Source organism: Papio anubis, chromosome 16 (genome assembly GCF_008728515.1).
Source record: "Papio anubis isolate 15944 chromosome 16, Panubis1.0, whole genome shotgun sequence".
NCBI lineage: Eukaryota > Metazoa > Chordata > Mammalia > Primates > Cercopithecidae > Papio > Papio anubis.
Genome location: NC_044991.1, coordinates 8,950,320 through 8,978,309, shown reverse-complemented (window position 1 = coordinate 8,978,309; position 27,990 = coordinate 8,950,320). Strand labels below are relative to the sequence as shown.

The window sequence follows — 27,990 nt, the reverse complement described above, 5'->3', positions numbered from 1 at the left end:
GTGAAATTTCCCCTGGCTCCTTGGTTGTTTTCTGAACAGGAAACCTGATGGAGCATCTGTTGAGAGGCTTAGTATACCCCAGTGAGGGCATACAAGCTTCTGTCTGTTACCTTTATGGGAAGCTATACTCCTCACCCGTGGCAGCTGAGATGCTTTCAGGACACTTCCGGGAGAAGCTTTTTCCCCTCTTCCTTTCCATCCTGGATGGTGCCCAGACAAAGGAGCTGCAGATTAACTGCTTGGGTAAGACATGAGGCTGGAGAAAAAGGGAGAATATGTTTTTGACATTTTGCTAGAAGACTTGAGATATTGAGTTCTCTAGTAGTGGGGAAGTTAGATGTTTTGCAAAAGGTAGAAGCCACAAGGTTTGAGAGATAAGAGGCACACTGTGTGAAAGATGCCTAGAGTTAGTATGATATCTTAAGAATGTTGCCTTTCGAGGAAAATAGGAAGGAAAGTGGGACAGCAATTTTTTCTGCCTTTATTGTCTGCCCTGGTGCATCCTGTATTTGCTGGCAAGTTAATCTTTACATTGTACAGCTCACATCCTGTCATTTTCTTAAGTCAGAAATTCTTCCATGGTTCCCTCTGGCCTCCAGGGTAAAGCCCATGTGTCTTAGTGCATTTTATGCTGCTATAACAGGATACTACAGACTAGGTAATTTATAATGAAAAACTTATTGGTTCAAAAATTTATTGGTTTGCAGTTCTGGAGGCTAGGAAGTCCAAGATCAAGAGGCTGGCATTTGGTGAATCCCCTCTTGCTCTGTCATCCCATGGTGGAAGGGCAAAGAGAGGGCAAGAGAAAAAGCTAGAGGGGACTGAACTTGTCCCTTTTTTTCTTTTTTCCTTTTTTTATTTTTATTTTTTGAGACAGAGCCTTGCTCTGTTGTCCAGCTTGAGTCCAGTGGTACGTTCTCAGCTCACTGCAACCTCTGCCTCCTGGGTTCAAGTGATTCTTCTGCCTCAGCCTCCTGAGTAGCTAGGATTATAGGTGTCCACCACCACATCCGGCCAATTTTTGTATTTTTAGTGGAAATGGGGTTTTACCACGTTGGCCAGGCTGGTCTCGAACTCCTGACCTCAGGTGATCTGCCCACCTCGCCTTCCCCAAGTGCTGGGATTATAGGCGCAAGCCGCTGTGCCTAGCCTGAACTTGTCCTTTTATGAGGAGTCCACTCTCATGATAACAAACCCACTCCCATGGTGATGGCATTAATTCATTCATGAGGGTCCAAACCCAAACCCCAAACTCATGACCCAAACACCATCCCTAGGCCCCAGCTCCCAATATGGCTGCATTGGGGATGAAGTTTCCAACACATGAACTTTGGGGAACATATTCAAACCATGGCACTAGGTTTCCCTGCTTGTTACTTGAGGCTCTTTAGAAGACCCAACATATACTTTTAGCATCCTCTCCTATTTTTTTGCAGAAATACATAAGGTCTCTCAACTGTTCTGAGCAGGCAGATTTCTTATTTTGGACAGAACAGATGGGCACTGTGATTGGTGCCTGGGTGAGGGCCTGTTCTCAGGTAAAAGCTGTAGAGAAAAGCACAGTCTATGCGTGACAACAGCTTCTTTTCAAAATTTGGATCAGGAGCTGTTATGAATAATCTAGCCATACATAGTGAGCATTCATTCTATACCAGGCCTTGTGCTGGGCTCTGAGGTCACAGAGATGATCAAATTCAAGCTTTATCTTGGGGGAGCTCAAAGGCCAGTGTAGAAGACACACATGGACAACTAGAGTCTAGTGTGATGAGTGCTGTCTTGGAGGTGCACAGAAGAGGATGGGAGCAGGGGACAGGAGAAGCTTCCTAAAGAAAAGGATGCCTGGACTGAGTCCTAAATTGTGGGGAAAGGAGGAAGGCAGGAGCATGGACCAGAGCACAAGGTATGAAGCAGCCTGTATCTGCGGTAACTTGCAGCAGGGCAGTATTGGAGTTAGTGCATATAGAACAAAAGGGTGCAAGTACAGGCCGTAAGGTGAGGCCCTGGGCAGTCCTACAGCTCACCTGACCATAGTAGAGAGAAATCTCAACTGGTAATACTGGGAATTCCCACTTTTATTTTTTAAAATTTTTATTTACTTATTTATTTTGAGACGGGGTCTTGTTCTGTCACCCAGGCTGGAGTGCAGTGGTAGGATCACAGCTCACTGCATCCTTGACCTCCAGGGCTTAAATGATCTTCCCACCTCAGCCTACCAAGTAGCTGGGACCACAAACCTGCACTACCATGCCTGGCTAATGTTTTTTTTTTTTTTTTTTTTTTTGACTCCAGCTCTGTCACCCAGGCTGGAATGCAGTGGCACGATGTCAGCTCACTGCAAGCTCCGCCTCCCGGGTTCACGCCGTTCTCCTGCCTCAGTCTCCAGAGTAACTGGGACTACAGGTGTCTGCCACCACACCTGGCTCTTTTTTTTTTTTTTTTTTGTATTTTTAGTAGAGATGGGGTTTCATCATGTTAGCTAAGATGGTCTCGATCTACTGAACTCATGATCCACCCGCCTTGGCCTCCCCAGGATATGCCCGACTCGGCCTCCCAAAGTGCTGGGAGCCACTGCCTTAGCCACTGAGCTGGGAGCCACCGTTAGCCACCGGTGGCACATTAGCCACCACACCCATTCTTTTTTTTTTTTTTTTTTTTTTTTTTGAGACACAGTCTTGCTCTGTTGCCCAGGCTGGAGTGCAATGGTGCAATCTCGGCTCACTGCAACCTCTGCCTCCCAGGTTCAAGCGATTCTCCTACCTCAGCCCCCTGAGTAGCTAGGACTACAGGCGCCTGCCACCACACCCGGCTAATTTTTTGTATTTTTAGAAGAGGCGGGGTTTCACCGTGTTAGCCAGAACAGTCTCCATCTCCTGACCTTGTGATTCGCCCGCCTTGGCCTCCCAAAGTGCTGGGATTACAGGTGTGAGCCACTGCACCCAGCCCATGCCTGGCTAATTAAAAAAAATTTTGTAAAGTCTGGGTCTCATTATATTGCCCAGGCTGGTCTCGAACTGCTGGGCTCAAGAGATCCACGTGCCTTGGACTTCTCAAGTGCTAGGATTACAGGCATGAGCCACCACACCCAGCCAGAATTCCTGTTTTTAAATGCTACCTCTTTTTTTTTTTTTATTTTTTTTTTGAGATGGAGTCTTGCTCTGTCACCAGGCTGGAATGCAGTAGCATGATCTCAGCTCACTGCAACCTCCGCCTCCCAGATTCAAGTGATTCTTCTGCCACGGCCTCCCGAGTAGCTGGGACTACAGGCGTGTGCCACCATGCCCAGCTAATTTTTGTATTTTTAGTAGAAATGGGGTTTCACCATGTTGTCCAGGATGGTCTCAATTTCTTGACCTCGTGATCCGCCTGCTTTGGCCTCCCAAAGTATTGGGATTACAGGCATGAGCCACCGCGCCCAGCCTCTTTTTTTTTTTTTTTTTAAATAATAAAAAAAATTCACCCTATGCATGTTTGTCAGACCCGAGGGCCTCATTTATCCTGGTCAAGGGGAGTGCTAACGTTCTCTCCTTTCAGACAACACTTTAAAGGCCACCTCTTCTCTGGAGCCTTGCCTTCCCACCCTCTCCCCTTAGCCAGGGGTGTAGTCACATCCTTTGGACACTTGAAGCACTATGGGTCTTATATTCTGTTTTATATCATCTTATTCACTTACTTTACAACCCAAGATCCTCATAAGTTCTTATTTTATTTAATTTACTTATTTTTAAAGATGGGACCTTGTTCTGTTGCCCAGGCTGAAGTACAGTAGCATGTTCATAGCTCACTGCAGCCTCGAACTCCTGGCCTCAAGTGATCCTTCCACCTTAATCTCCCAAGTAGCTGGTATTACAGGGGCACGCCACCTTGCCAGGCATTTTAATTTTTTTGTGTGTATGTAGAGATGGGGTCCCACTATGCTCATAAACTGTTTATGGTCTAATCCTTATTAACCTCTCAAGCCTCATCTCTCACTTGTCTATCTGTCCCCACCCTAACTCAGCCTTACTGAACCAAATGCATCTCCAGGAACACACCATGCTCTCCTGCCTTTATATACTCCTCTGCCCAGAAGTTGGCTCGCATCCAACTTCTCATCCTTCAAGATTTGGTTCAAATACCTTCTTACAGAAGCCTTCCCTGAGCCTCCAGGCTAGATTAGATGCTTCATTTGATTTCCCATGGTCCTCTGGGCTTTTTTCCACATTATTTAATTTTAATATTTAATATTCTGACAAGCATTTCTTTACTTGTTAAAGTATGTATTATTTGGAACACTTTAGTGACTTACCATGAATCCCAGCATAGGGACCAGAATCCTTAACATAGCTTATGTGGTCTTTTGTGACTACTTCTCAAACATAATTTCTGGACTTTTTTTTACCCCCAACCATTCTGGCTTTCTTTCACTTTCTGGAATGTTGTTCTCTATGCCTAGAATACTTCTCCTTACTTCACCTAGTTTTACCTACTTATCTTTCAGGTTCAGTTTAAATGGTACTTGCTGATGGAAGGCTTTACTGATCCCCCACACTAGGGGATTTTATGTATATAAAATCCTCATATACATTTTCATGTATTTGGGTACTTCTCATTTATATCATTTATCACAATTATAAGGGTCATTTGTCTGAATTTTTTTTTTTTTTTTTTTGAGACAGACTTTCACTCTGTCATCCAGGATGGAGTGCAGTGATGCGATCTCAGTTCACTGCAACCTGTGCCTGCTGGGTTCAAGTGATTCTCCTGCCTCAGCCTCCTGAGTAGTTGGAACTACAGGCACGTGCCACCATGCCAGGCTACTTTTTGTATTTTTTTACTAGAAAGGGGGTTTCACCATGTTGGCCAGGCTGGTCTTGAACTCCTGACCTCAAGTGATACACCCGCCTCGGCCTCCCAAAGTGCTGGGATTACAGATGTGAGCCACCATGCCTGGCCTTGTCTGACTTGTTTTTGTGCTTGTTTCTCCTACAGGAGTGTATGCTCCCTTTGTTAGTCAAAAAATATTTCTTGAGTTACTGCTATGTGTCAGGAACTGTGCCAGGTGATGTTATGGTGAAAAAATTCACATTATTCCTGCCCTCATGAAACTTTTAGTTGAGTGGAGCAGTCGGGCTATGTTTATCTTGCTTACTTTTGAATCCCTAGACCCTTAGGCCTAGCACTTAGTGGGCTCTCACTAGATCTGTATGGAAGAGAGCTGGGTGCAAAAAGCAAATTGGTACTTAAGGATTCTAACCATTCTTCGTATTTATGGAGGCATGAAGAAATTTCTCTTGGGATGTCTGAAGGGCTATCTTGGGAGGACTCTGGTGCCTGTGTTCCTCTCTCCTTACTTCCCAATCCCTTTGTTTCCTAGGTTTACTGAGGCAGCTGTTGAAGTATGATCTCTTTGTGTCCATGATCATGAACAAGGATGAACTGGGAGAAAGTGCTAAGAATATCGAAGGGTCATCAGGAGATACCTCACTGCCTTTGGTGCTCAAAAAGGTAATTGTCTTGTGATTCTTGGTCTCTAGGTTCAATAACAAGGGGACCCAAGTGCTTCTTGGGCCTCATCTTCATCTACCACTCCTATCTCAGGTTTCCAAGTGTTTTCTTACTGCGCAAAACAATATACTGGCTGGGGGCGGTGGCTCATGTCTGTAGTCCCAGCACTTTGGGAGGCCTAGGTCGGTGGATTGCTTGAGCCCAGGAGTGCAAGACCAGCTTGGGCAACATGGCAAAACCCTGTCTCTATAAAAAATACAAAAAACTTGGGCGTGGTGGCTCACGCCTGTAATCCCAGCACTTTGGGAGGCCAAGGCTGGTGGATCACAAGGTCAAAAGATCAAGACCATCCTGGCCCACATAGTGAAACCCCGTCTCTATTAAAAATACAAAAATTAGCTGGGCATGGTGGCATGCGCCTATAGTTTCAGCTACTCGGGAGACTGAGGCAGGAGAATCCCTTGAACCTGGGAGGTGGAGGTTGCAGTAAGCCAAGACCACGCCACTGCACTCCAGCCTGGTGACAAAGCGAGACTCCGTCTCAAAAAAAAAAAAAAATTAGCTGGGCGTGGTGGTGCGCACCTGTAATCCCAGCTACTCAGGAGGCTGAGGTGGGAGGATTGCTCGAACCCAGGAGGCGGAGGTTGCAGTGAGCCACGATCATGCCACTACACTCCACCCTGGGTGATAGAAAGTAGGTTTCCTTTCATTTGTAAATTCTTTTTTTTTTTTTAAGTGTCGAGGTCTTACTCTATCCACTCAGGCTGGAATGTAGTGGCACAGTCACAGCTCACTGCAGCCTCAGCCTCCTGGGCTCAAGCGATCCTCTTGTCTCAGCTTCCTGAGTAGTTGAGACTACAGGTGTTTGCCGTGAGGCGTGGCTAATTTTTAATTTTTTGTAGAGACAGGATCTTTCTGTGTTGTCTGGGCTGGTCTCAACTCCTGGGCTCAAGTGATCCTCCTACCTTGGCCTCCAAAGTTCTGGGATTACAGGTATGAGCCACTGCACCCAGCCTCAGTTGTAAATTCTTCTTTTTTTTTTGAGATGGAGTCTCGCTCTGTCGCCTAGGCCCAGGCTGGTGTGCAGTGGCGTGATCTTGGCTCACTACAACCTCCGCCTCCCAGGCTCAAGCAATTCTCCTGCCTCAGCCTCCTGAGTAGTTGGGATTACAGGCGCCAAGCCACCACGCCCGGGTAATTTTTTGCATTTTTAGAAGAGACGGGGCTTCACCATGCTGGCCAGGCTGGTCTCGAACTCCTGACCTTGTGATCTGCCTGCCTTGGCCTCCCAAAATGCTGGGATTACAGGCATGAGCCCCCATGCCTGGCCATAAATTCTTACCTCTACACTTCCCCTTCACATCTGGGCTGCCTGAAAATGGAGAATACTTACAGCAATAGAAACAAAGTCACCTCAGTTGCTTTAGGGATCAGCTTCTGAGCTTGGTACTGAGAACCCTCTTTATCTGGATCCTGCTCATCCCTTCAGCCTCACTTTCCTGTCTCTTCTACCCCATGTGTGCTCCAGCCACATGCAATCTTTCCGTAGTCCTGCATATGCTAGGTAATCCTGTCTCAGTGCCTGTGCAATTGCTCTTCCTCTGTCTATAGGGCCTTTCTCCTCTCTTTATCTGCTAATCTGAGTCAGCCTTCAAGCCTATAGGGCTCCCTGTCACCCTGGCTCCTTTAGGCAGAATGTGACCCACTGTCACAGTGCTTACCTTATACCGTATTGTGGTTGACTGGCTGGGAGCTCCTTCAGGGCAAAACCTGAGTCTGGCATCTTTCCCCAGTGCTCAGCACAGGGACTCGCAGAGCTGCAAACCCTCATGTGATAGCAGGGGTTCATTGCCCAAACTCTGGGACTCTTTCTGCAGCAAGGAAGAGGAGAAGGAGCTCTGGTTAGAAGTGAGAAGGGAGGCCGGGTGCAGTGGCTTATGCCTGTAATCCCAGCACTTTGGGAGGCCGAGACGGGTGGATCATGAGGTCAGGAGTATGAGACCAGCCTGGCCAACATGGTGAAACTCTGTCTCTACTAAAAATACAAAAATTAGCTGGGCGTGGTGACATGTGCCTGTAATCCCAGCTATTCGGGAGGCTGAGGCAGGAGAATATGGCAGGAAAAGGTTTGTCCTGAGACTATAGCAAGAAAAGAAAAGAACTGACTTCTAAAGAAAATAGTTTAGTCCATTTCAGAGTTTAAATGTCACTCATCAAGTATAATGAGCTAGGATCAGCTTTCTGACTTAGGAATCATACATGTATTCCATAAGTTTTAGTGCAGTTTTAAGCTGTAATAACTAACTTAAAAGCAGTTACTGTTGCCATTTTCAAACATAGGTACCTAAACAACAACAGGGAAACCTAAAAATGTGTTATCAAGTCACAAAATTGAAGTGTAATGAAATTTAACCAATTAAACTTCAAAAAAAGAATATTTTAAACCAAGAATCATTGTTTTAATGGATACATATCATATTTCTTTGATTCTGAGATACATTTTTTTCACATTTTAACTGCTCTGAAATTGGGAGACATTTTACCATCAACAGTGCATCATAGTTTAATTGGTAGCACTTTTTCTTTCTTAGTGGTACATAAAATAATGGCTCGCCTTACATCACTAGCATCTTAAAATAAAATACAGTATGTCATTTATTTTATAAAAGGGAACAAGATAAATATTACTTTCTAAACTCCTTTATATACTATCAGAAAATCTGGCTTTTTTTTTTTCTTTTCCTGACAAACAGGGAGTCTGTTTATATGTCCACTTGTAAGTCCAATATGGCTGAGAAGGGGGTAAGCTTTCAGTCCTCAGATGTCTCTTTACCAGACATGAATAGACTCATGTCTACTTGGTCCTTTTTCTTAAAAGCTGTAAAACCAGGCATGCCCTCCATTCTTCTGGTGATGTATATTCTGTTTGGTACTATTCTCCCCCCAAATCAGCTACTATGATACTTAAAATCTGTGGTTGCAGTTAACGCTTTTTTGATTTCTGAAAGTGTTAGAGGCATCCCTAATAGCTATGGTGACCAGTAGGAGTTTGCATATTATTCAGAGTGCAATGGAAATTCACTGAGATGTTTGGAGTAGCAAATATACCTGATCTAAAAATTCTGATGGGGGAGGCATCACAGTTGTGGGAAGACTCCTAGATTTGGACTTGACTGACCTGAGTTTGCACCTTAGCTTTGCCACTTATCAGCTGTGTAGCCTAGAGTAAGTAACCTAACCTTGCTAAAGGTGCCCAAGACTACCTCCAGGTTTGATGATTTGCTAGGAGGACTCATAGGACTCAACATCTAGTCATACTCATAGCTATGATTTACGGCAGTGTAAGGAAAGCAATATCAGCAAAAGGAAAGGTTCATGGGGCAAAGTCTGGTGGAACCAGCACAAGCTTCCAGAGTCCTCTCCCGGTGGGGTCACATGGGATGCACTTCTTAATTTCCCCAGGAATGAACTGTGACATGTGAAACCTTACCTACTGAAGAAGCTCATCAGAGCCTTAGCACCCCAGGTTTTTATGGGGGACTGGCTGTTCATGTAGGTATCCTCTGCTGAGCATATACCAAAATTCCAGACTCCCAGAAGGAAAACAGGTGTTCTGCATAAACTACAGTTGTCCCTTGTATACACGGGAGATTGGTTGCAGGACTGCCAGCATATACGCAGACCACATATGCTCATGTCCTACAGTCAGCCCTGGCAAACCCCAGTAAGCTGGCTTTCTGCATATGCCAGTTTCACATCTAGTGAATACTGCATTTTCCATCAGCGTTCAGTTGAAAAAAGGCCGCATATAAGTAGAACCATACAGTTCAAGCCTGTGTTGTTCAAAGGTCAACTGTTCATTGTACAAATAGTTTAGTCACAATGAGCCACTCTCTCAGTTCTTTTTTTTTTTGAGACGGAGTCTCGCTCTGTCGCCCAGGCTGGAGTGCAGTGGCCGGATCTCAGCTCATTGCAAGCTCCGCCTCCCGGGTTTACGCCATTCTCTTGCCTCAGCCTCCCGAGTAGCTGGGACTACGAGCGCCGCCACCTCGCCCGGCTAGTTTTTTGTATTTTTTTTTTTTTTTTTTTTTGAGGCGGAGTCTTCACTCTGTCGCCCAGGCTGGAGTGCAGTGGCGCGATCTCGGCTCACTGCAAGCTCCGCCTCCCGGGTCCGCGCCATTCTCCTGCCTCAGCCTCCCAAGTAGCTGGGACTACAGGCGCCCGCCACCGCGCCCGGCTAATTTTTTGTGTTTTAGTAGAGACGGGGTTTCACCGTGTTAGCCAGGATGGTCTCGATCTCCTGACCTAGTGATCCGCCCATCTCGGCCTCCCAAAGTGCTGGGATTACAGGCTTGAGCCACCGCGCCCGGCCCACTCTCTCAGTTCTGGTAGGAACCCTCCTGAAATCCAAGTTCCCAAACCCAGCCAAGAGTCAGCCTTGCTGATAGGGTTTTCTAAGTATAATAGCCTCCGGCCTACGGTGTTAAATCTTTTCTGTGCACTCAGTAAATTGAGATTTATAGTAGAACCTTTCCTTGTTATGTCACAGAATTGTTGTAAACATCAAAGCCAGATGAGGGAGAGCTGGGCGCAGTGGCTCATGCCTGTAATCCCAGCACTTAGGGAGGCCAAGGTGGGAGGATCACTTGAGCCCAGGAGTTCAAGTCCAGCCTGGGCCATATACTGAGACCTTGTCTCTATAAAAAATTTTAAAATGAGCTGGAGCTGAGCATGGTGGCTCATGCCTGTAATCCTAGCACTCAGGGAGGCCAAGGCAGGTGGATTGCTTAAGCTCAGGAATTTGAGACCAGTCTGGGCAACATGGTGAAACTCTGTCTCTACAAAAATTAAAATTAAAATTAAAAATTAGCCAGGGTCAGGGTGCATGCCTGTGGTCCCAGCTACTTGGGGGGCTGAGGCAGGAGGATTGCTTACACTGGGGAGGTTGAGGCTGCAGTGAGTTGTGTTCATATGGCTGCACTACAGCCTGGGTGACAAAGTGAGACCCTGTGTCAAAAAAAAAAAATAACAAGGCAAGGCGCAGTGGCTCATGCCTGTAATCCCACCACTTTGGGAGGCGAAGGCAAGTGGATCACGAGGTCAGGAGTTTAAGACCAGCCTGGCCAATGTGGTGAAACCCTGTTTCTACTACAAATACAAAAATTAGCTGAGTGTGTTGGTGCACGCCTGTAGTCCCAGCTACTTGGGAGGCTGAGGCAGAAGAATCGCTTGAACCCAGGGAGGCGGAGGTTGTAGTGAGCCAAGATCATGCCACTGCACTCCAGCCTGGGCGACAGAGCAAGACTCTGTCTCAAAAAAAAAAAAAAAAAAAAAAGGTACCAGGCATGGTAGCATGTGCCTGTAGTCCCCGCTACTCAGGAGGCTGAGATGAGAAGATCGCTGGAGCCTTGGAGGCAGAGGTTACAGTGAGCCATGAGCCATGATCATGCCACTGCACTCCAGCCTGGGCAACAGAGTGAGACCTGTTTCATAAATAAATAAACCAGATGAGGACTTTGAAAGTACTTTTGTTAATGAAGGCTTGAGCACTCATTGTTGATGACAGTTACAGTGTTCTTTGAGTGCCCCTGGTGGATTTTACATTGTGTTCTTTCCTTACTTTTCTCACCTGCTGCTGTTCACAGAGACCCCTTCCCATAATCCGTAACGGCTCTCCTGAGCCCCATCCTTGTGCCTGGTGCCATGTAGGATAGGAAGGATCAGAAATGAATTAGGCTATTGCCCTGAGGCACCTAGGCCAGGTTTTCTGGTCCTGTTGGTGGTGTGACTGGGTTACTTTTCGCTGCCTGTTTCTCCAGCTTCTCCTTTCTAGAGATGAAACCCTGCAGGTGGCCAGTGCTCACTGTATAACTGCGGTGCTTGTCCACTCCCCAGCAAAGCATGCCCCGGCCTTCATCCATGCTGACATCCCAGGTAGGGGAATGCTTCTAACATTCTCCTCCCTATATTAGAAGGATGGGGTGGTGACAGGTTCAATTGTGTATGACAGACCCTATGAACTATGTCTCATAACATCTGAATCCTATTGCTATAGATTTCTTGTATGACCTTGAGCAATTTGTTACTGATTTTTGTCATTTATTTGGTCACCTATGAATAAAACCCTAATGTGGGGTGGTAGAAAGACCTGTGGACCAGGTAGGCAACAGGAAACAGTATTTTTCAAGGGACTGTTATGAGCAGGGACTGTTATGAGGTACATTGCAAATGTTACCACATTTAGGTCTTCATCTTCGCTATTTTATAGATAAGGAAATTGAGGATCAGAAAATGAAATAATTGGCAGGCCTAGTCAGTGGCAGAGATGGGATAAAAAGTCAAGCCCCTCTGACTCTTAAAAACTCTTTTCCCTTCATCCACACCACTGCCCATTCTGAGAATTAGGAGACTTAGGTTCCAATCCTACTTCCGCCACTAATAGTGCCTCTTCTCTGGGACTCAGTTTCCCCATCTGTTAAAAAGAAGAGGTAAACCATAATCAAGGGCACTTTCCAGGTTTATTAGTGGATAAATGATCATGACTCATGGGGAGGATATGTGAACAGATGAAGTAGCAAGAGTAAGATGCTGAATAAATCCAAAGCCTTAGCATCAGTTAAAGGATCGTGATCACATGACTGTCATTTATTGTTTTCTCATCCTTTTCCTTGTCAGAGTTCCTCTTTGAGCATCTTTCTTCTTCCAGTGAAATGCTCGTCTCGTCCAGCTACAACTGCTTGACACTCCTGGCAGAAGAGCCACTCTTTTTTTCCAAGTGCCACACGGTGTATGGTTGGTAGTAAGGGTCCTGTACTAGCTTTGAGTTGGGTAGACAGACAGTTGGGTAGCAGCAAGCCTCCACCTTGGAGGGGAGCACTGAGTCTAGACATTTCATCAGCCCAAACTCATTACCAGATTTCATATGCAAGTATTGATATACAAATGTTCTGCTGTTCACTGATTATCAGAAGTGTATATGTTTAGACGCTTCAGCAAGAGAAGGACACTTCTCTTAGCCACTAAATGAATTTCTGTTGCATGTTAACAACAACTCTAAACAGTGTTACTCAACCTTAGATTTAGTTATTTCCCATGCCCCAGATTTCTAACCATCCAGGTAGTCTCTAAGTTTTGCTAATTTATTCTTTCAAAGTTTCTTGAAACTATCCTTCCTTGTCTGGGACTCTTTTTTTTTTTTTTTTTTTTTGAGATGGAGTCTCACCCTGTCACTCAGGCTGGAGTGCAATGGCATGATCTCGACTCACTGCCACCTCCACCTCCCAGGTTCAAGCAATTCTCTTGCCTCAGCCTCCTGAGTAGCTGGGATTACAGGCATGTGCCACCACACTCAGCAAATTTTTTGTATCTTTAGTAGAGATGGGGGTTTTACCATGTTGTCCAATCTGGTCTCGAACTCCTGACCTTGTGATCCACTTACCTTGGCCTCCCAAAGTGCTGGGATTACAGGCATGAGCCACTACGTCGGGCACCTTTTTTTTGTTTTTGAGACCGAGTCCTGCTTTGTTACCCAGGCTGGAGTGCAATGGCACGATCTCGGCTCACGGCAACCTCTGCCTCCCGGGTTCAAGCAATTATCTTGCCTCAGCCTACCGAGTAGCTGGAATTAGAGGTGACTGCCACCATGCCTGGCTAATGTTTTTGTATTTTTAGTAGAGATGGGGTTTCACCATGTTGACCAGACTGGTGTCGAACTCCTGATCTCAGGTGATCTGCCTGCCTCGGCCTCCCAAAGTGCTGGGATTACAGGTGTGAGCCCGCTGTCTGGGACTTATTATATCACATCTAGATTTTTAGAGTAGGCACATTCAGTCATTCATTTTATATTCCTAGTATAAGCCACGCACCAGGCTGGAACCTGGAAATTTAGAGATAACAAATAACATTGGTCCTTGCCCTCAGAAAAGGGAGAGATATGCAAAGGGAAATTTCGTTATGAGCTGATTAGAGCTCTGCTAGAGGGAAGCACAGGAGCTGTGGGGTCACAGGGGAGAGTCACAGCTCTGAGTGGATCAGGGAAAGCTTTTTAGAGGAGTGGGGTTTTGACCTGATTCTCCAAGGAGGAACAGGAGTATGCCAAGTGAAGAAAATACATCTTGGTCAATAGGTGTTCAGTGAAAACCTCAAGTGCCAGGGATTGTGCTATGGCTTGTACTGTGTGTTGGCGAGATGAATCAGATGAGGGCCCAGCCTCAAAGATCTTACAGTCTGGTCCCATGAGCTCAATCTTGTCAGGGTCCCTCCACGAGCGGCCTCCAACTGATACATGCTGTCTGGAGCCTGTAACCTCTCCTGGGTGGGCAGTGAAGGAACAAGAGAGCACTGATCCCTGGCCTCTGTCATGTCATCCTGTGGTAGGGATCGAGGCAGTGGTGAGGAGCCTGCAGGGAAGCCTGGAGATGAACAACACAGAGCTGCACAAGCAGGGCCTGTTACTTTTCACTGAAATCCTGACCCGGTGAGCAAAGTGGTAGAACATGAGACTTGTAGGGGCCAGACTGCAGAAGGAAAAGTGGGCTTTCATTCCTGGTGGGGTCAGTGATAAGAGTTCACCTACTCATTTCTCATCTACCATTTCTCAGGCAGCCAGAGGAGATCAAGCTGTTCACAAACTCAGCCATGTGCAGAGATGCTGGCCGTGCCCTCCAAGAAGCAGTTAGCAGCCCTGTGCTGGAGGTGGCTGCTGAGGCCGTGAAGGCCACTTCTGCTTTTCTGAGGTGAGAGACCCAGGCAGGCTAAACTTTCCATCCCTGCATGTACCTAAGGGCCTGTCGAGGCCAGGGCAGCTGATGATTACTTATAATACCTAATATAGTTGACTATTCATAATTGTGGATTCCACATCCATGGAATCACCCAACCATGGATTGATTTTTTTTTTTTTTTTTGGAGATGGAGTTTTGCTCTTGTTGCCTAGGCTGGAGTGTAATGGTGCGATCTCAGCTCACTACAATCTGTGCCTCCTGGGTTCAAGTGATTCTCCTGCCTCAGCTTCCCAAGTAGCTGGGATTACAGGTGTACACCACCATGCCTGGCTAATTTTTGCATTATTGTTAGAGACGGGGTTTCACCATGGTGGCCAAGCTGGTCTCGAATGCGTGACCTCAGGTGATTCACCTGCCTCAACCTCCCAAAGTGCTGGGATTACAGGCGTGAGTCACCGCACCCAGCTGAAAATTTTAAAGAATGGATGGTTGTCTCTGTACTGAATGTGTATAGACTTTTTTTCTTGTTATTATTCCCTAAACAATACAGTACCCACTGGGCATGGTGGCTCACACCGGTAATCCCAGCACTTTGGGAGGCCAAGGTGGGTTGGATCACCTGAGCCCAGGAGTTCAAGACCAGCCTGGGCAACATGACAGAACCTGTCTCTACTAAAAATCCAAAAATTAGCCAGGCATGGTGGTGCACACCTATAGTTCCAGCTACTCTAAGCCTGAGGTGGAAGGATTGCTTGAACCTGGGAAGCAGAGGTTGAGGTGAGCTGAGATCACACCACTGCACTCCAGCCTGGGTAACAGAGTGAGACCTTGTCTTAAAAGAAAAAAGAAAAAAAAAAAAAAAAACAAAAGAAACCCGGTCAGGCACAGTGGCATATCCCTGTAATCCCAACACTTTGAGAAGTCAAGGCAGGCAGATCACTGGAGTCAGGAGGTCAAGACCAGCTTGGCCAATGTGGTAAAATCCGTTCTTTACAAAAACTTTGCTGGGCATGTTGGCACATGCCTATAGTCCCAGCTACTCAGGAGGCTGAGGCACGAGAATTGCTGTGGAGGTTGTAGTAAGCCAAGATTGCGCCACTGCACTCTGGCCTGGGTGACAGAGCAAGGCTCTGTCTCACAAGAAAAAAAAAAAAAAAAAAAGAACACCCAAACAGTATAATGACTATTTATATGGCATTTGCATTGTATTAGGTATTATATGTAATCTAGAGATGATTTAAAGTATACTGGAGGACCGGGTGTGGTGGCTTATGCCTACAATCCCAGTACATCGGGAGGCCGAAGTGAGTGGATCACCTGAAGTCGGGAGTTTGAGACCAGCCTGGCCAACATGTAGTAGAAACCCCGTCTCTACTAAAAATATAAAAAATTAGCCGGATGTGGTGTCACACACCTGTAATTCCAGCTACTCAGGAGGCTGAGCTAGGACAGTTGCTTGAACCTGGGAGGTGGAGGTTGCAGTGAGTGGAGATCACACCATTATACTCCAGCCTGGGCAACAGAGCGAAATTTCGTCTCAAAAAATAAAATAAAATAAAATAAATAAAGTATGCTGGAGGATGTGCATATGTTATATGCAAATACTATACCATTTTATATAAGGAGCTTGAGCATCCTGGTTTTGGCATCTTCAGAGGTCCTAGAACCAATTCCCCACAGATACTGAGGGACAACTATGCAATGTCAATGCAATGTAGACGGGGCATGGTGGCTCACACCTGTAATCCCAGCACTTTGGGAGGCTGAGGCGGGCCAATCACCTGAAATCAGGAGTTTAAGACCAGCCTGGCCAACATGGTGAAACCCTGTCTCTACTAAAAATACAAAAATTAGGTGGGCATGATGGCACATGCCTGTAATCCCAGTTACTCAGGAGGCCGAGGAAGGAGAATTGTCTGAGCCTGGGATGCGGAGGTTTCTGTGATCTGAGATCTTGCCACTGCACTCCAGATTGGGGCCACAGAGTGAGATTCCATCTCAAAAAACAAACAAACAAACAAATTAATGCAATGTAAATAGTTGTCATGCTGTATTTTAAAATTTTTTTGAGACTGAGTTTTGCTGTTGTCCAGGCTGGAGTGCAATGGCTTGATTTTGGCACACTGCAACTGCCACCTCCCAGGCTCAAGCAAGTCTCCTGCATCAGCCTCCCAAGTAGCTGGGACTACAGGTGCATGCCACCATGCCCAGCTAATTTTGTATTTTGTAGACAGGCTTGCCACGCTAGCTGGTTACCCCGAACTACTGACCTCAGGTGATCCACCTGTGTCGGCCTCCCAAACTGTTGGGATTACAAGCATGATCCACCGTGCCTGGCTTACATTTTATATATTTTTTTATTGTTGTATCGGTTTTTTTTTTTTTTGAGACAGAGCGTCTCAGCTTCATGCCTGTGCTGGGGTGCAGTGGCTCAGTCTTGGCTCACTACAACCTCTGCCTTCTGGGTTCATGCCATTCTCCTGCCTCAGCCTCTCGAGTAGCTGGGACTACAGGTGTTTGCTACCACGCCTACACTCTTTTGTATTTTTAGTAGAGATGGAGTTTCACTGTGTTAGCCAGGATGGTCTCGATCTCCTGACCTCGTGATCTGCCCACCTCGGCCTCCTAAAGTGCTGGTTTTTGTTTTTTGTTTTTTTGAGACAGTTTTGCTCTTGTTGCCCAGGCTGGAGTGCAATGGCATAATCTCGGCTCACCACAACCTCTGTCTCCTGGGTTCAAGTGATTCTCTCCTGCTGCAGCCTCCTGAATAGCTGGGATTACAGGCATGCGCCACCACACCCGGCTAATTTTGTATTTTTAGTAGAGATAGGGTTTCTCCATGTTGGTCTGGCTGATCTTGAACTGCTGACCTCGGGTGATCTGCCCATCTTGGCCTCCCAAAGTGATGGGATTACAGGCGTGAGCCACTGTGCCCAGCCATATTGTTATTTTTTATAAGTTTTAAAAAATATTTTTGGTCCATAGTTGGTTGAATCCATGGATGCAGAATCCACAATACAGAGGGCCAAATTATACTTCCAAAGTGTTATATTATCATGTCTTTTGTATTTTCTCTGTTGTTTTGAATTTACATCTTGAAAGAAAATTCTGTTTCATTTTGGTAAGGAGTAGCAGAGGTAAATGTATCTGTTGACTCCATCATCTTTAATCAGAAGCTGGCAGCTCTTTGACAACTATGAATTCCAGTCTCTAGCCCTGATTCTCTTACTGTAGTTTCTCTTTGAATGCTCTCAGCCACTCACAGAGCTTCAGCTACTATAGCTATTGTTGATAATGCTCAAATCTATAGTTCATGCCTAAAATGCCTGTATTACTTTCCTATTGCGGCAGGACCAAATTACCACAAAGTTGGTTTAAAACAACAGATATTTACCTTCTCATGGTTCTAGGGGCCAGAAGTCCAAAATCAGTATCACTGAGATGAAATCAAGGTGTCAGCAGGGCCACACTCCCTTTGGAGCCTCTAATAGGGAACCCTTCCCTGCCTCTTCCAGCATCTGGTGGCTGTGGGCATTCCATAACTTATGGTCATATTACTGTAATCACTGCCTCTGTGACCACATTGTCTTCTGTTCTCTTTGTATGTATACTCTCCCTCTGCCTTTCTCTCTTTTCTTAAAATTTTTTTTCTTTTTTCTTTTTCTTTTTTTTTTTTGAAACGGAGTGTTGCTTTGTCTCCCAGGCTGGAGTGCAGTGGCATGATCTCGGCTCACTGCAAGCTCCGCCTTCCAGGTTCACACCATTCTCCCGCCTCAGCCTCCCAAGTAGCTGGGACTACAGGCGCCCGCCACTATCCCTGGCTAATTTTGTTTTTGTATTTTTAGTAGAGATGGGGTTTCACCATGTTAGCCAGGATGGTCTCTATCTCCTGAGCTCGTGATCTGCCTGCCTCCACCTCCCAAAGTGCTGGGATTACAGGCGTGAGCCACCGCACCTGGCCAAAAAATTTTTTCTTATTTTTTGTAGAGATGGGGATCTTGCTATATTCCCCAGGCTGGTCTTGAGCTTCAGGCCTCAAGTGATCCTCCGACTTTGACCTCTCAAAGTACTGGGATTACAGTCATGAGTTATTATGCCTGGCTGCCTCTCTCTTATAAGAATACTTATGATGGCATGTAGGGGACCCCCTGAATAATCCAGGATAACTGCTTTATCTCAAGATTCTCTGTGAAAACTTTACTGTAGAAAATAACATTCATAGGTTCCAGGGATTAGGACCTGACATCTTTGGGTACCACCATTCAGCCCACTATAGTGTTTTCCTGAACTCCAGATGACATTTCCAACTGCCTGGTGCTTTATTCCAGAAACTTCAATCTCAATTTGTCCATGCGACTGGGATATAGATAAAAACACCCAATTTGGGATCTGAAGAATTAGATTTGGGTCCCTGACTCCACAAGCAGTACTCAGTCACTTCTTGCTCATTCCTCTGATCTGCTTTCTGTTTCTTGAACACATCAAACTTATTCCTGCCACTAATTATTCCAACTCTGCCCAAAATAATATTCCCTTAAATCTTTGTGACTGCTTTTGTCTTGTCATTCAAGTCTCATTCAGAATTTCCTTTCCTAATTGACCTTATCAGACTGCTATAGCATCTATCAAACATTTGAAAGTTCTTGTTTATTCTTTTTTTGTGACAGAGTCTCGCTCTGTCACCCAGGCTGGAGTGCAGTGGCACGATCTCTGCTCACTGCAAGCTCCGCCTCCTGGGTTCACGCCATTTTCCTGCCTCAGCCTCCCAAGTAACTGGGACTACAGGCGCCTGCCACCAGGCCTGGCTAATTTTTTTTTGTATTTTTAGTAGAGACGGGGTTTCACTGTGTTAGCCAGGATGATCTCGATCTCCCGACCTTGTGATCTGCCCACCTCGGCCTCCCAAAGTGCTGGGATTACAGGCGTGAGCCACCACACCCAGCCTCTTTTTTTTTTTTTTAATCAGAGTCTCACTGTGTCACCCAGGCTGGAGTGCAGTTGTGCGATCTTAGCTAACTGCAACCTCTGCCTTCTGGGTTCAAGCAATTCTCCTGCCTCAGCCTTCCAAATAGCTGGGATTACAGGCATGAGCCCCTGAACCCAGCCTATTCATTTGTTTTATATCTCCCCTCCCCTCACTAAAATATAAGCTCCAGGAGCTCAAGGACCTTGTCAGTTTTTTCACTGCTGTATCTCTGGCTCTTTGTAGGTAGTCAATATGCGAATGAAGGATGTTAAAATGGACAGTGAGACTAAGGGATCCTAGCACCACAATGGGAAATTATTCCTTAGCAAGGTGCTTGAAATCTTAAAAAATAAATAAATAAATAACCCAGGAAACCCATATGTATAGAGTAACTTTTATTTTGTTACCATATTTTCTCTTTTAAATTTCTAACAAAGTAATGTATTCAAATAATACAAAATAAGATATTGGTTGGGCATGGTGGCTCGCGCCTGCAATCCCAGCACTTTGGGAAGTCAAGGCAGGAGGATCGCTTGAGGCTAAGAGTTTGAGACTAGCCTGGACAACATAGTGCCACCCCATCCCTACAAAACAGTGTAAAATAAAATAGGCCAGACACAGTGGCTCACGCCTGTAATCCCAGCACTTTGGGAAGCCGAGGTGGGCAGATCACGAGGTCAGGAGTTCGAGAACAGCCTGACCAATGTGGTGAATCCCTGTCTTTACTAAAAATACAAAAATTAGTCGAGCGTGGTGGTGGGCGCCTGTAGTCCCAGCTACTCAGGAGGCTAAGGCAGGAGAATCGCTTGAACCTTGGAGGTGGAGGTTGCAGTGAGCCGAGATCATGCCACTGCATTCCAGCCTGGGCAACAGAGCAAGACTGTCTCAAAGAAACAAACAAACCAAACCCAAAATACAAAAATTAGCTGGATGTGGTGGCACGTGCCTGTAATCCCAGTTACTTGGGAGGCTGAGGCTTGAACCAGGGAGTTGGAGGTTGCAGTGAGCCAAGATCACACTGCTGCACTCCAGCTTGGTGACAGAGCGAGACTCCATCTCAAAATAAATAAATAAATAAATAAAATAAATAAAATAAAATAAGCTGGGTGTGGTGGCATGCACCTGTAGTCCCAACTACTCTGGAGGTAAGGCAGGAGGATCGCTTGAGCCCGGGAGTTTGAAGTTACAGTGAGCTATGATCATGCCACTGCTCTCCAGCCTGGGTGACAGAGTGAGATCCTCTCTTGAAAATAAATAAATAAATTATACAGGATTTACCATGAAAAGGAATAGTCTGGGCATGGTGGATCACGCCTGTAATTCCAGCACTTTGGGAGGCCGAGGCAGGTGCATCACCTGAGGTCAGGAGTTCAAGACCAGCCTGGCCAACATGGTGAAACTTTGTCTCTACTAAAAATACAAAAAAATTAGCTGGGTGTGCTGGCGGGTGCCTATAATCCCCATCTTAAATTTAAGACGTTATTCGTTGACTTGCCAGTAAGAAAGATCAAGATTTAGTTAGCTCACATTTTTTTGTCTTCTCTACATGTCCTTGGCATTTTTGCTATTTAATATTTTGTTTTTTAACCTTTAAATAATGTACCTAAAACTAGTATTTCTTGTTCCCTCAACTTGAAGCAGTGTCTCCTGAGTTCCTACGTGGTTAACAGCACCTCAATTCTTCTTTTCCCCTCTCTTCCCTACTTCTATTTCTCAAGGCCAGTCAGCTGTACCTTTAATTTTACATTGTGAAAGTTGTTAATATTTATAGTCTCTTCTGTAACTATATTTAAATCTTTGTAATTTGACTCTAGGTTGGTTCTAAAAATTGAAACAAAAAATAGCATTTACATGACAGTGACTTCAGTCTGTTTCCTTTCCTCCTTTGTCCTTCCCTGAATTTGAATCTCTAAATTTAGGGCATGAATTCCAGAGTGGGTGGGATGAGTAAACCAACAAGGTAACAAAAGCATAAGTAAGAGCAGTGTCAATCAGAGGCACCTATGCTGAGCTGGAAGTCTCCCAGCAGGACATTGCTAGAGGGGACCTGTAGTTTTGGGCAGGAGGTGGTATTTCAGTTGTGCTATGAAGGGTGAGAGTTAGATTTGTTAGGATTAGCGAAACGTGGGTTGGAGACTTTAGGGTGCAGTAGCCAGTTGACCAGCAGGTTACATGAAGTGAGTGTTTCCTGGAGAAGCAGGAAAGCTGTTGGGTTAGAATTATGGAGAGAGATGGATAGGGGGCAGGTTATTAAGCCTTGGATTATTTTACTTTTTTTTTTTTTTTTTTTTTGAGGTAGATCCTCGCTCTGTTGCTCAGGCTGGAGTGCAGTGGCTCGATCTCGGTCCACTGCAACCTCCGCCTCCTAGGTTCAAGCGATTCTCCTGCCTTAGCCTCCCGAGTAGCTGGGACTACAGGTGCCTGCCACCACGCCTGGATACTTTTTGTATTTTTTTTTTTGGAGATGGAGTCTCGCTCTGTCACCCAGGCTGGAGTGCAGTGGCTGGATCTCAGCTCACTGCAAGCTCCGTCTCCCGGGTTTACGCCATTCTCCTGCCTCAGCCTCCCGAGTAGCTGGGACTACAGGCGCCCGCCACCTCGCCTGGCTAGTTTTTGTAATTTTTAGTAGAGACGGGGTTTCACCGTGTTAGCCAGGATGGTCTCGATCTCCTGACCTCGTGATCTGCCCGTCTCGGCCTCCCAAAGTGCTAGGATTACAGGCTTGAGCCGCCGCGCCCAGCCACTTTTTGTATTTTTAGTAGAGACGGAGTTTCACCATATTGGCCAGGCTGATGTTGAACTCCTGACCTTGTGATCTGCCCGCCTCAGTCTCCCAAAGTGCTGGGATTATAGGCTTGAGCCACCGCGCCTGGCCAAGGATGATTTTACTTTTGACTTTAACTTCCCAGAATGTTTACTGATGTGGCCCCTCTGAGGTGTGGTGGTTCAGAGGGTCTTTGGAAAGCACAACTAGATGGAAGAATGAAGAGTGAGAGCTGCTAAAAAGAATTTAAAGAGGCCAGGTACAGTGGCTCACACCTGTAGTCCCAGCACTTTGGGAGGCTGAGGCGGGAGGATTGCTTCAGCTCAGGAGTTTGAGACTAGCCTGGATAACCTGAGGAAATGCTGTCTCTGCAAAAATTATCCAAGCGTGGTGGTGTATGCCTGTGGTCCCGGCTACTTGAGAGGCTGAGGTAGGAAGACTGCTTGAGCCCAGGAAGTTGAGACTGCTATGAGCTGTGTTTGTGCCACTGCACTCCAGCCTGGGCAACAGAGCGAGACACTGTCTCAAAACAAAACAAAACAAAACAAAACAAAACAAAAAAACCCCAAGAATTTAAAGATGGCGGAACTAGGGCTTGATGATCGTGTAATATCATCAAACTTGGAGCTCCCAGAGATGAAGAAGGAAAGGGGAAATCAAGCCTTAACCATATGCAATTGACTGAGAACCTGCTAGAAGGCCCAACAGATTGCTCTTAGTGCTCAACAAAGGCCCAGGGATGAGGATTAATAGGTTTTATTTCCTAGCTACTGTACTGGGTTAAATAGTGTCCCCCCAATATTGGTATCTGCCAAGAACCTGTGAATATTTGGGAAATAGGGCCTTTGTACATTGAATCTGGTTAAGATAAGGTCATACAGCTCAGGCTGTAAATCCAGTGACTTGTCTCTATGTAAGGAGAGGGCTGTTTGAACATACAGTGACATATGGACATGCACAGAGGGAAGGTGGCCATGTGAAGACAGGCAGAAATTAGAGTGATGCAGCTGCAAGCCAATGAATGCCAAGGATTGTGGCCACCACCACAAGCTAAGAGGCAAGGAAGGATTTTTCTCAAGACCCTTTGCAGGTATGTCCAATCTTTTGGCTTCCCTGGGCCACACTGGAAGAATTGTTTTGGCCCACACTTAAAATATGCTGACACTAACGATAGCTGATGAGCTTAAAAAAAAAAAAAAAAAAAAGGCCACACATAAATCTCAATTTTTTTTTTTTTTTTTGAGACAGAGTCTTGCTCTGTCGCCAGGCTGGAGTGCTGTGTTGTGATCTTGTCTCACTGCAACTTGCAACTCCCTGGTTCAAGCAATTCTCCTGCCTCAGTCTCCCAAGTAGCTGGTATTACAGGCACGTGCCACCATGCCCGGCCTATTTTTGTATTTTTAGTAGAGATGGGGTTTCATCTCACAATGTTTTAAGAAAGTTTACAAATTTGTGTCAGGCTGCGTTCGAAGTTGTCCTGGGCTGCATGCAGCCTGTGGGCTGTGGGTGGGACACGCTTGCTTTAGAGGGGACATGGCCCTGACGGCACCTCAATTTCAGATTTCTAGCCTCCAGAACTGTGAGAGGATAAACTGTTGTTTTAAGCCACCCAGTTTGTGGTAATTTATTATAGCAGCCCTAGGAAACCAATACCTTGTAAAATAGTCATTCATCCATTTGACATCTGTTCTATTAATCATCAACTTATAATGCACCTGTCTCTGTTTAGGTAAAGTGAAAAGATGGAACTGGTCCCTTTCCTCTTGGGAACTCACAGTTAAACTAGTCAATGACTCTTAGCTCATCTGAGTCTATAGAATCTGAGAGTTCAAATGGCCCTAAGTGTTACCTGTCTACATTTACCCCATACTCATAATGATTGAATCTCCAAAAGTACTTTTCCAGTCTCTGCATATAATCTTATAGAATGGGGAACTCACTTCTCCCTAGAGATGGTCCCCTGTACTTCTACAGACTTCGACTCAGAAAATTCTCAGACTGATGCCGGGTGCGGTGGCTCACGTCTGTAATCCCAACATTTTGAGAGGCTGACGCGGGCGGATCATGAGGTCAAGAGATCGAGACCATCCTGGCCAACATGGTGAAACCCCGTTTCTACTAAAAATACAAAAATTATCTGGGTGTGGTGGCGTGCACCTGTAGTCCCAGCTACTTGGGAGGCTGAGGCAGGAGAATCACTTAAACCTGGGAGGCAGAGGTTGCAGTGAGCTGAGATTGCGCCACTGTACCCCAGCCTGGTGACAGAGCGAGACTCCATCTCAAAAAGAAGAAGAAGAAAAAAAAAGTAAGTTCTCACAATGGTTGCAGTGGCTCATGACTATAATCCCAGCACTTTGAGAAGCTGTGGTGGGTGGATAACTTGAGGTCAGGAGTTTGAAACCAGCCTGGCCAACATGGTGAAACCCCATCTCTACTAAAAATACAAAAATTAGCTGGGTGTGGTGGTATGTGCCTGTAGTCCCAGTTACTCAGGTGACTGAGGCAGAATTGCTTGAAACTGGGAGGTGGAGGTTGCAGGGAGCCAAGATCATACCACTGCAGTCTGGCCTGGGTGACAGAGTGAGACTCCATCTCTGGATCTTAGTAACATTTACCTATTGATCCTGGTTTTCCTCATTGAGTTAACAAAGTTTGATCCCTCTTCCCCAGGAGAGCTTGTTACTTAATGGAAAACAGTGGTTGTTACTCTCTTGATGTACGTTCAATTCTAGGTAGTGCTTCTTTCACCAGCAAGCTCTCCTCTGTGAGAAAACTTTGTATCCTTAATAGTAATAATAGACACAGCTGACATTTATAAGGACTTATTATGTATTAAGCATCATGCTAAGTGTTTGGCATACATTATTGAATTTGATCCCCATGATAAGGCTATGAGGAAAGCACTATTAAGCCTCATTTGATAGATGAGGAAATTGATGGTTAGAGAGGTCAAGGACTGTACAAGAAGTTGTGCAGCTAGATAAGCATTGAAGTAAGGATTTTTTTGAGACAAGGTCTTGTTCTGTCACCCAGGCTGGAGTGTAGTGGTGTGATCACGGCTCACTGCAGCTTCTACCTTCTTGGGCTCAGGTGATCCTCCCACCTCTGCCTCTTGAGTAACTGAAACTATAGGTGTGTGCCACCACACTTGGCTAATTTTTTGTAGAGACTGGGTTTCACCATGTTGCCCAGGCTGGTCTCCATCTGCTGGGCTCAAGACATCTATTAATCTCAGTCTCCCAAAGTGCTGGAATTACAGGCGTGAGCCACCATGCCTGGCCTGGAGTAAGGATTTTTATCAGATTAAATTCCATGTTCTGATCCAACCGCACTGCCTCTTGTTGCCTAAGAACCTGGGGTTATCTTGGGAATACCCTTGCCTTACCATGAACCTACTTTTGTCTCTCTGGATGCAGGAAGGACCATCAGAGTGCTCCACCTGTGCAGTATCGGGAACTGCAGTCTTTGCTAGAAGCCATGCTAAACCGGTGTGCGGAGTTTTCCCAGACCTTGCTGAACAGGAGGCCCCTGGTCAGTGTACTGCAGCCTGCTGCTTCTGAAGATCATGCTGCAATGTGTTTTTAGAAAGATAATTAGTATATTCCCTTACTTTTGTATGCTATTTCATGGCTTTTTCTCATGCACACATGGCTACTATGAGGCTTAAGGATTATTATTCCCATTTTTACAGATGGGGAAACTAAAGCCACGAGGGTTAAATAATTTTTCTCTAAGGTCTATAACTAGAAAGTACCTAAGCCTAGATACTAAATTCCAGGGTGTTTTTACCCCAGTCTATTACATACATTCTCCGTTTATATCATATAAGCAGATAGAGTAAACATACTCACAAAATTATTTAAGTCTGGATTCACTAGAGTCTTAGAATCTGAACCATATACAATGTGTTGTAGTTGCTGACTTTTAATAGCCTGTAGACTTAAGATATCAGGTAAGACACTGTCAGTGTGAATGTTGATTGTGTCTTTCAGGATTAACTTTGGAAACTAAGCTCTTTACACCTGATGGAGTGGAGATTGTCTTGTGTTTTAGAGCAACTAATAGGGCCATTACAGTCAAGCTAATGCCCACTAGCCTGTGACAGCTTTCTGCATATAATAGACCAATAGCCATTCCTGTGGTTCAGAGAGACTGTTGGTTAAGGTCCCTCCAACACTGCTACCATTTTTTTTTTTTTTTTTTTTTTGAGACAGAGTCTCACTCTGTGGCCCCACTCTGGAGTGCAGTGGCACGATCTTGACTCACTGCAACCTCCGCCTCCTGGGTTCCAGCGATTCTCCTGCCTCAGCCTCCCGAGTAGCTGGGATTACAGGCATGCACCACCACACCTGGCTAATTTTTGTATTTTTAGTAGAGACGGGGTTTCACGATGTTGGCTAGCCTAGTCTCGAACTCCTGACCACCTCGGCCTCCTAAAGTCCTGGGATTACAGGCATGATCCACCGCACCAGGCCCCTGCTACCATTTTTTTTTTTTTTTTCTGAGATGGAATCTTGCTCTTGTTGCCCAGGCTGGAGTGCAGTGGTGTGATCTCGGCTCACTGCAACATTTGCCTCCGGGGTTCAAGCAATTCTCCTGCCACAGCCACCCTAGTAGATGGGACTACAGGTGCCTGCCACCATGCCTGGCTAATTTTTTTTTTTTTTTTTTTTTTTTGTATTTTTAGTAGAGACGGAGTTTCACCATGTTAGCCAGAATGGTCTCGATCTCCTGACCTTGTGATCTGCCCGCCTTGGACTCCCAAAGTGCTGGGATTACAAGTGTGAGAGCCACCATGCCCAGCTTTGCCACGATTTTTTAAAGGAGCTATTTGCAAGGATATAGCCAAGATCTCTTGGAAAGTTAGGTGTACAGGAATGTCAGACTGCAGTGTGAGAAGAAGAGGTCTACAGTCATCCAAGCATAGACTGAGACACAGCATATACTTGATCACTAGGTTCCTGTCTCTCCTTCCCACCTCAGGGCCATGCCTCCAGTAGAGATTCAGAGAAAGCCATTCTTCAAAGGGGAAAGTTCCTCCTGAGCACTCTGGAGGGATTTAGAAGTGCCTGCAGGTGAGGAGCCCTCTGTGGTACGAAGTAATAGCATGGAAGGTAGGTGTGGAAGGGATTCAGACAATGGGTGAAGTTCTAGAGGCAATACTTGATTTCTGATACTCTGCTGTATGGCAAAGAGGATTTTGGCTGGGGTAGGATTTGCGGGGGTGTGGAGGAGGCTTGAGGGCAGGCAGCTAGGGGTAGGACCTTTCTAAAGATTCCTTCCTCATGGAGTTTTGCTACTGTGCCATGAGGTTGTGTCTTATTCACCTTCACTCCCCACCACCCCCCAACTAGCCTAGCACTATAAGTATTCACTGAATGGTTGTTGAATTAATTCAGTTTACATTAACAAATGTTTGTTGTATCTACTGTGTGCCATGCCTGATGCTAGACAGTGGGGCTGGAAAAAAAAGTCAGAATGACTCCTGCCTGCAAGGAGCTCACAGTCTGTTGGGGAAGAGATGCTTTTTTGTATACGTGTGGGATTTGTTAGGTTTTCAAGAACCTGGGGAAGGTATTCCAGATGGAGAGAGCAGCATATTTAAAGGCAAATGAATGGGAAATAGCAAATAGCATAGCATATTCAGGGAAGTACACACAGTGGGGTGGAAGTACACATAGTTGGGGGAGGGGGAGGGAGCAAGAATCTGGAGATGTAGCCAGGGATCAAGTCCTCTCCTCATTGTGGTCTATTGAACTTTCTCCTGATCTGATAATAGAGATACTTTCCCTGGACCCTGAGCACAGGCACTCCCTGCCACCCCCCAGGAGGGTGTTTGTAATCTTTAGGTTGCGTAGGTGGTAGTGGATATACTCACACATTGATTTCTTAGGTTGGCTATAGAATTCCAGAGTGAGCCTTCAGCCCAGGAGAATCCATTCACAGCTCCCAGCGCCAAGAAGGAAGACACCTTGGAGGCCTTCTCAGAATTTCTTCTCAGTGCCTGTGACTCGCTGTGTATCCCTATGGTGATGGTGTGTTCTCCTGAGCCA

The 27,990-nt window shown here is 45.7% G+C and overlaps 1 protein-coding gene, 1 long non-coding RNA gene and 1 pseudogene across 3 annotated transcripts in view; 1 reads left to right on the top strand and 2 right to left on the bottom strand.

Moving 5' to 3' along the window:
- MEI1 (meiotic double-stranded break formation protein 1) overlaps nucleotides 1–27,990 on the top strand; it is a 95,890-nt gene that overhangs the window by 16,740 nt on the left and 51,160 nt on the right. The window contains exons 6-14 of the mRNA XM_003905610.4: nucleotides 40–243; nucleotides 5,354–5,484; nucleotides 11,304–11,418; nucleotides 12,160–12,276; nucleotides 13,861–13,960; nucleotides 14,085–14,219; nucleotides 25,354–25,468; nucleotides 26,921–27,012; nucleotides 27,831–27,972. Of these exons, the coding sequence (XP_003905659.2) occupies nucleotides 40–243; nucleotides 5,354–5,484; nucleotides 11,304–11,418; nucleotides 12,160–12,276; nucleotides 13,861–13,960; nucleotides 14,085–14,219; nucleotides 25,354–25,468; nucleotides 26,921–27,012; nucleotides 27,831–27,972 (1,151 nt within the window). The remainder of the gene's footprint in view (nucleotides 1–39; nucleotides 244–5,353; nucleotides 5,485–11,303; nucleotides 11,419–12,159; nucleotides 12,277–13,860; nucleotides 13,961–14,084; nucleotides 14,220–25,353; nucleotides 25,469–26,920; nucleotides 27,013–27,830; nucleotides 27,973–27,990) is intronic.
- Nucleotides 145–27,926, bottom strand: LOC108580754. 2 transcript variants are annotated; one of them, XR_001892292.2, is made up of 4 exons: nucleotides 27,816–27,926; nucleotides 25,334–25,505; nucleotides 7,206–7,355; nucleotides 145–256 (listed from the first exon to the last, which is right to left on the bottom strand). It is a non-coding gene; the product is annotated as an uncharacterized LOC108580754 (long non-coding RNA). The 2 variants fall into 2 exon arrangements; XR_002515401.1 differs by lacking the exon at nucleotides 145–256 and having other exon boundaries at nucleotides 6,721–7,355.
- LOC116270903 lies at nucleotides 3,445–3,538 on the bottom strand (annotated as a pseudogene).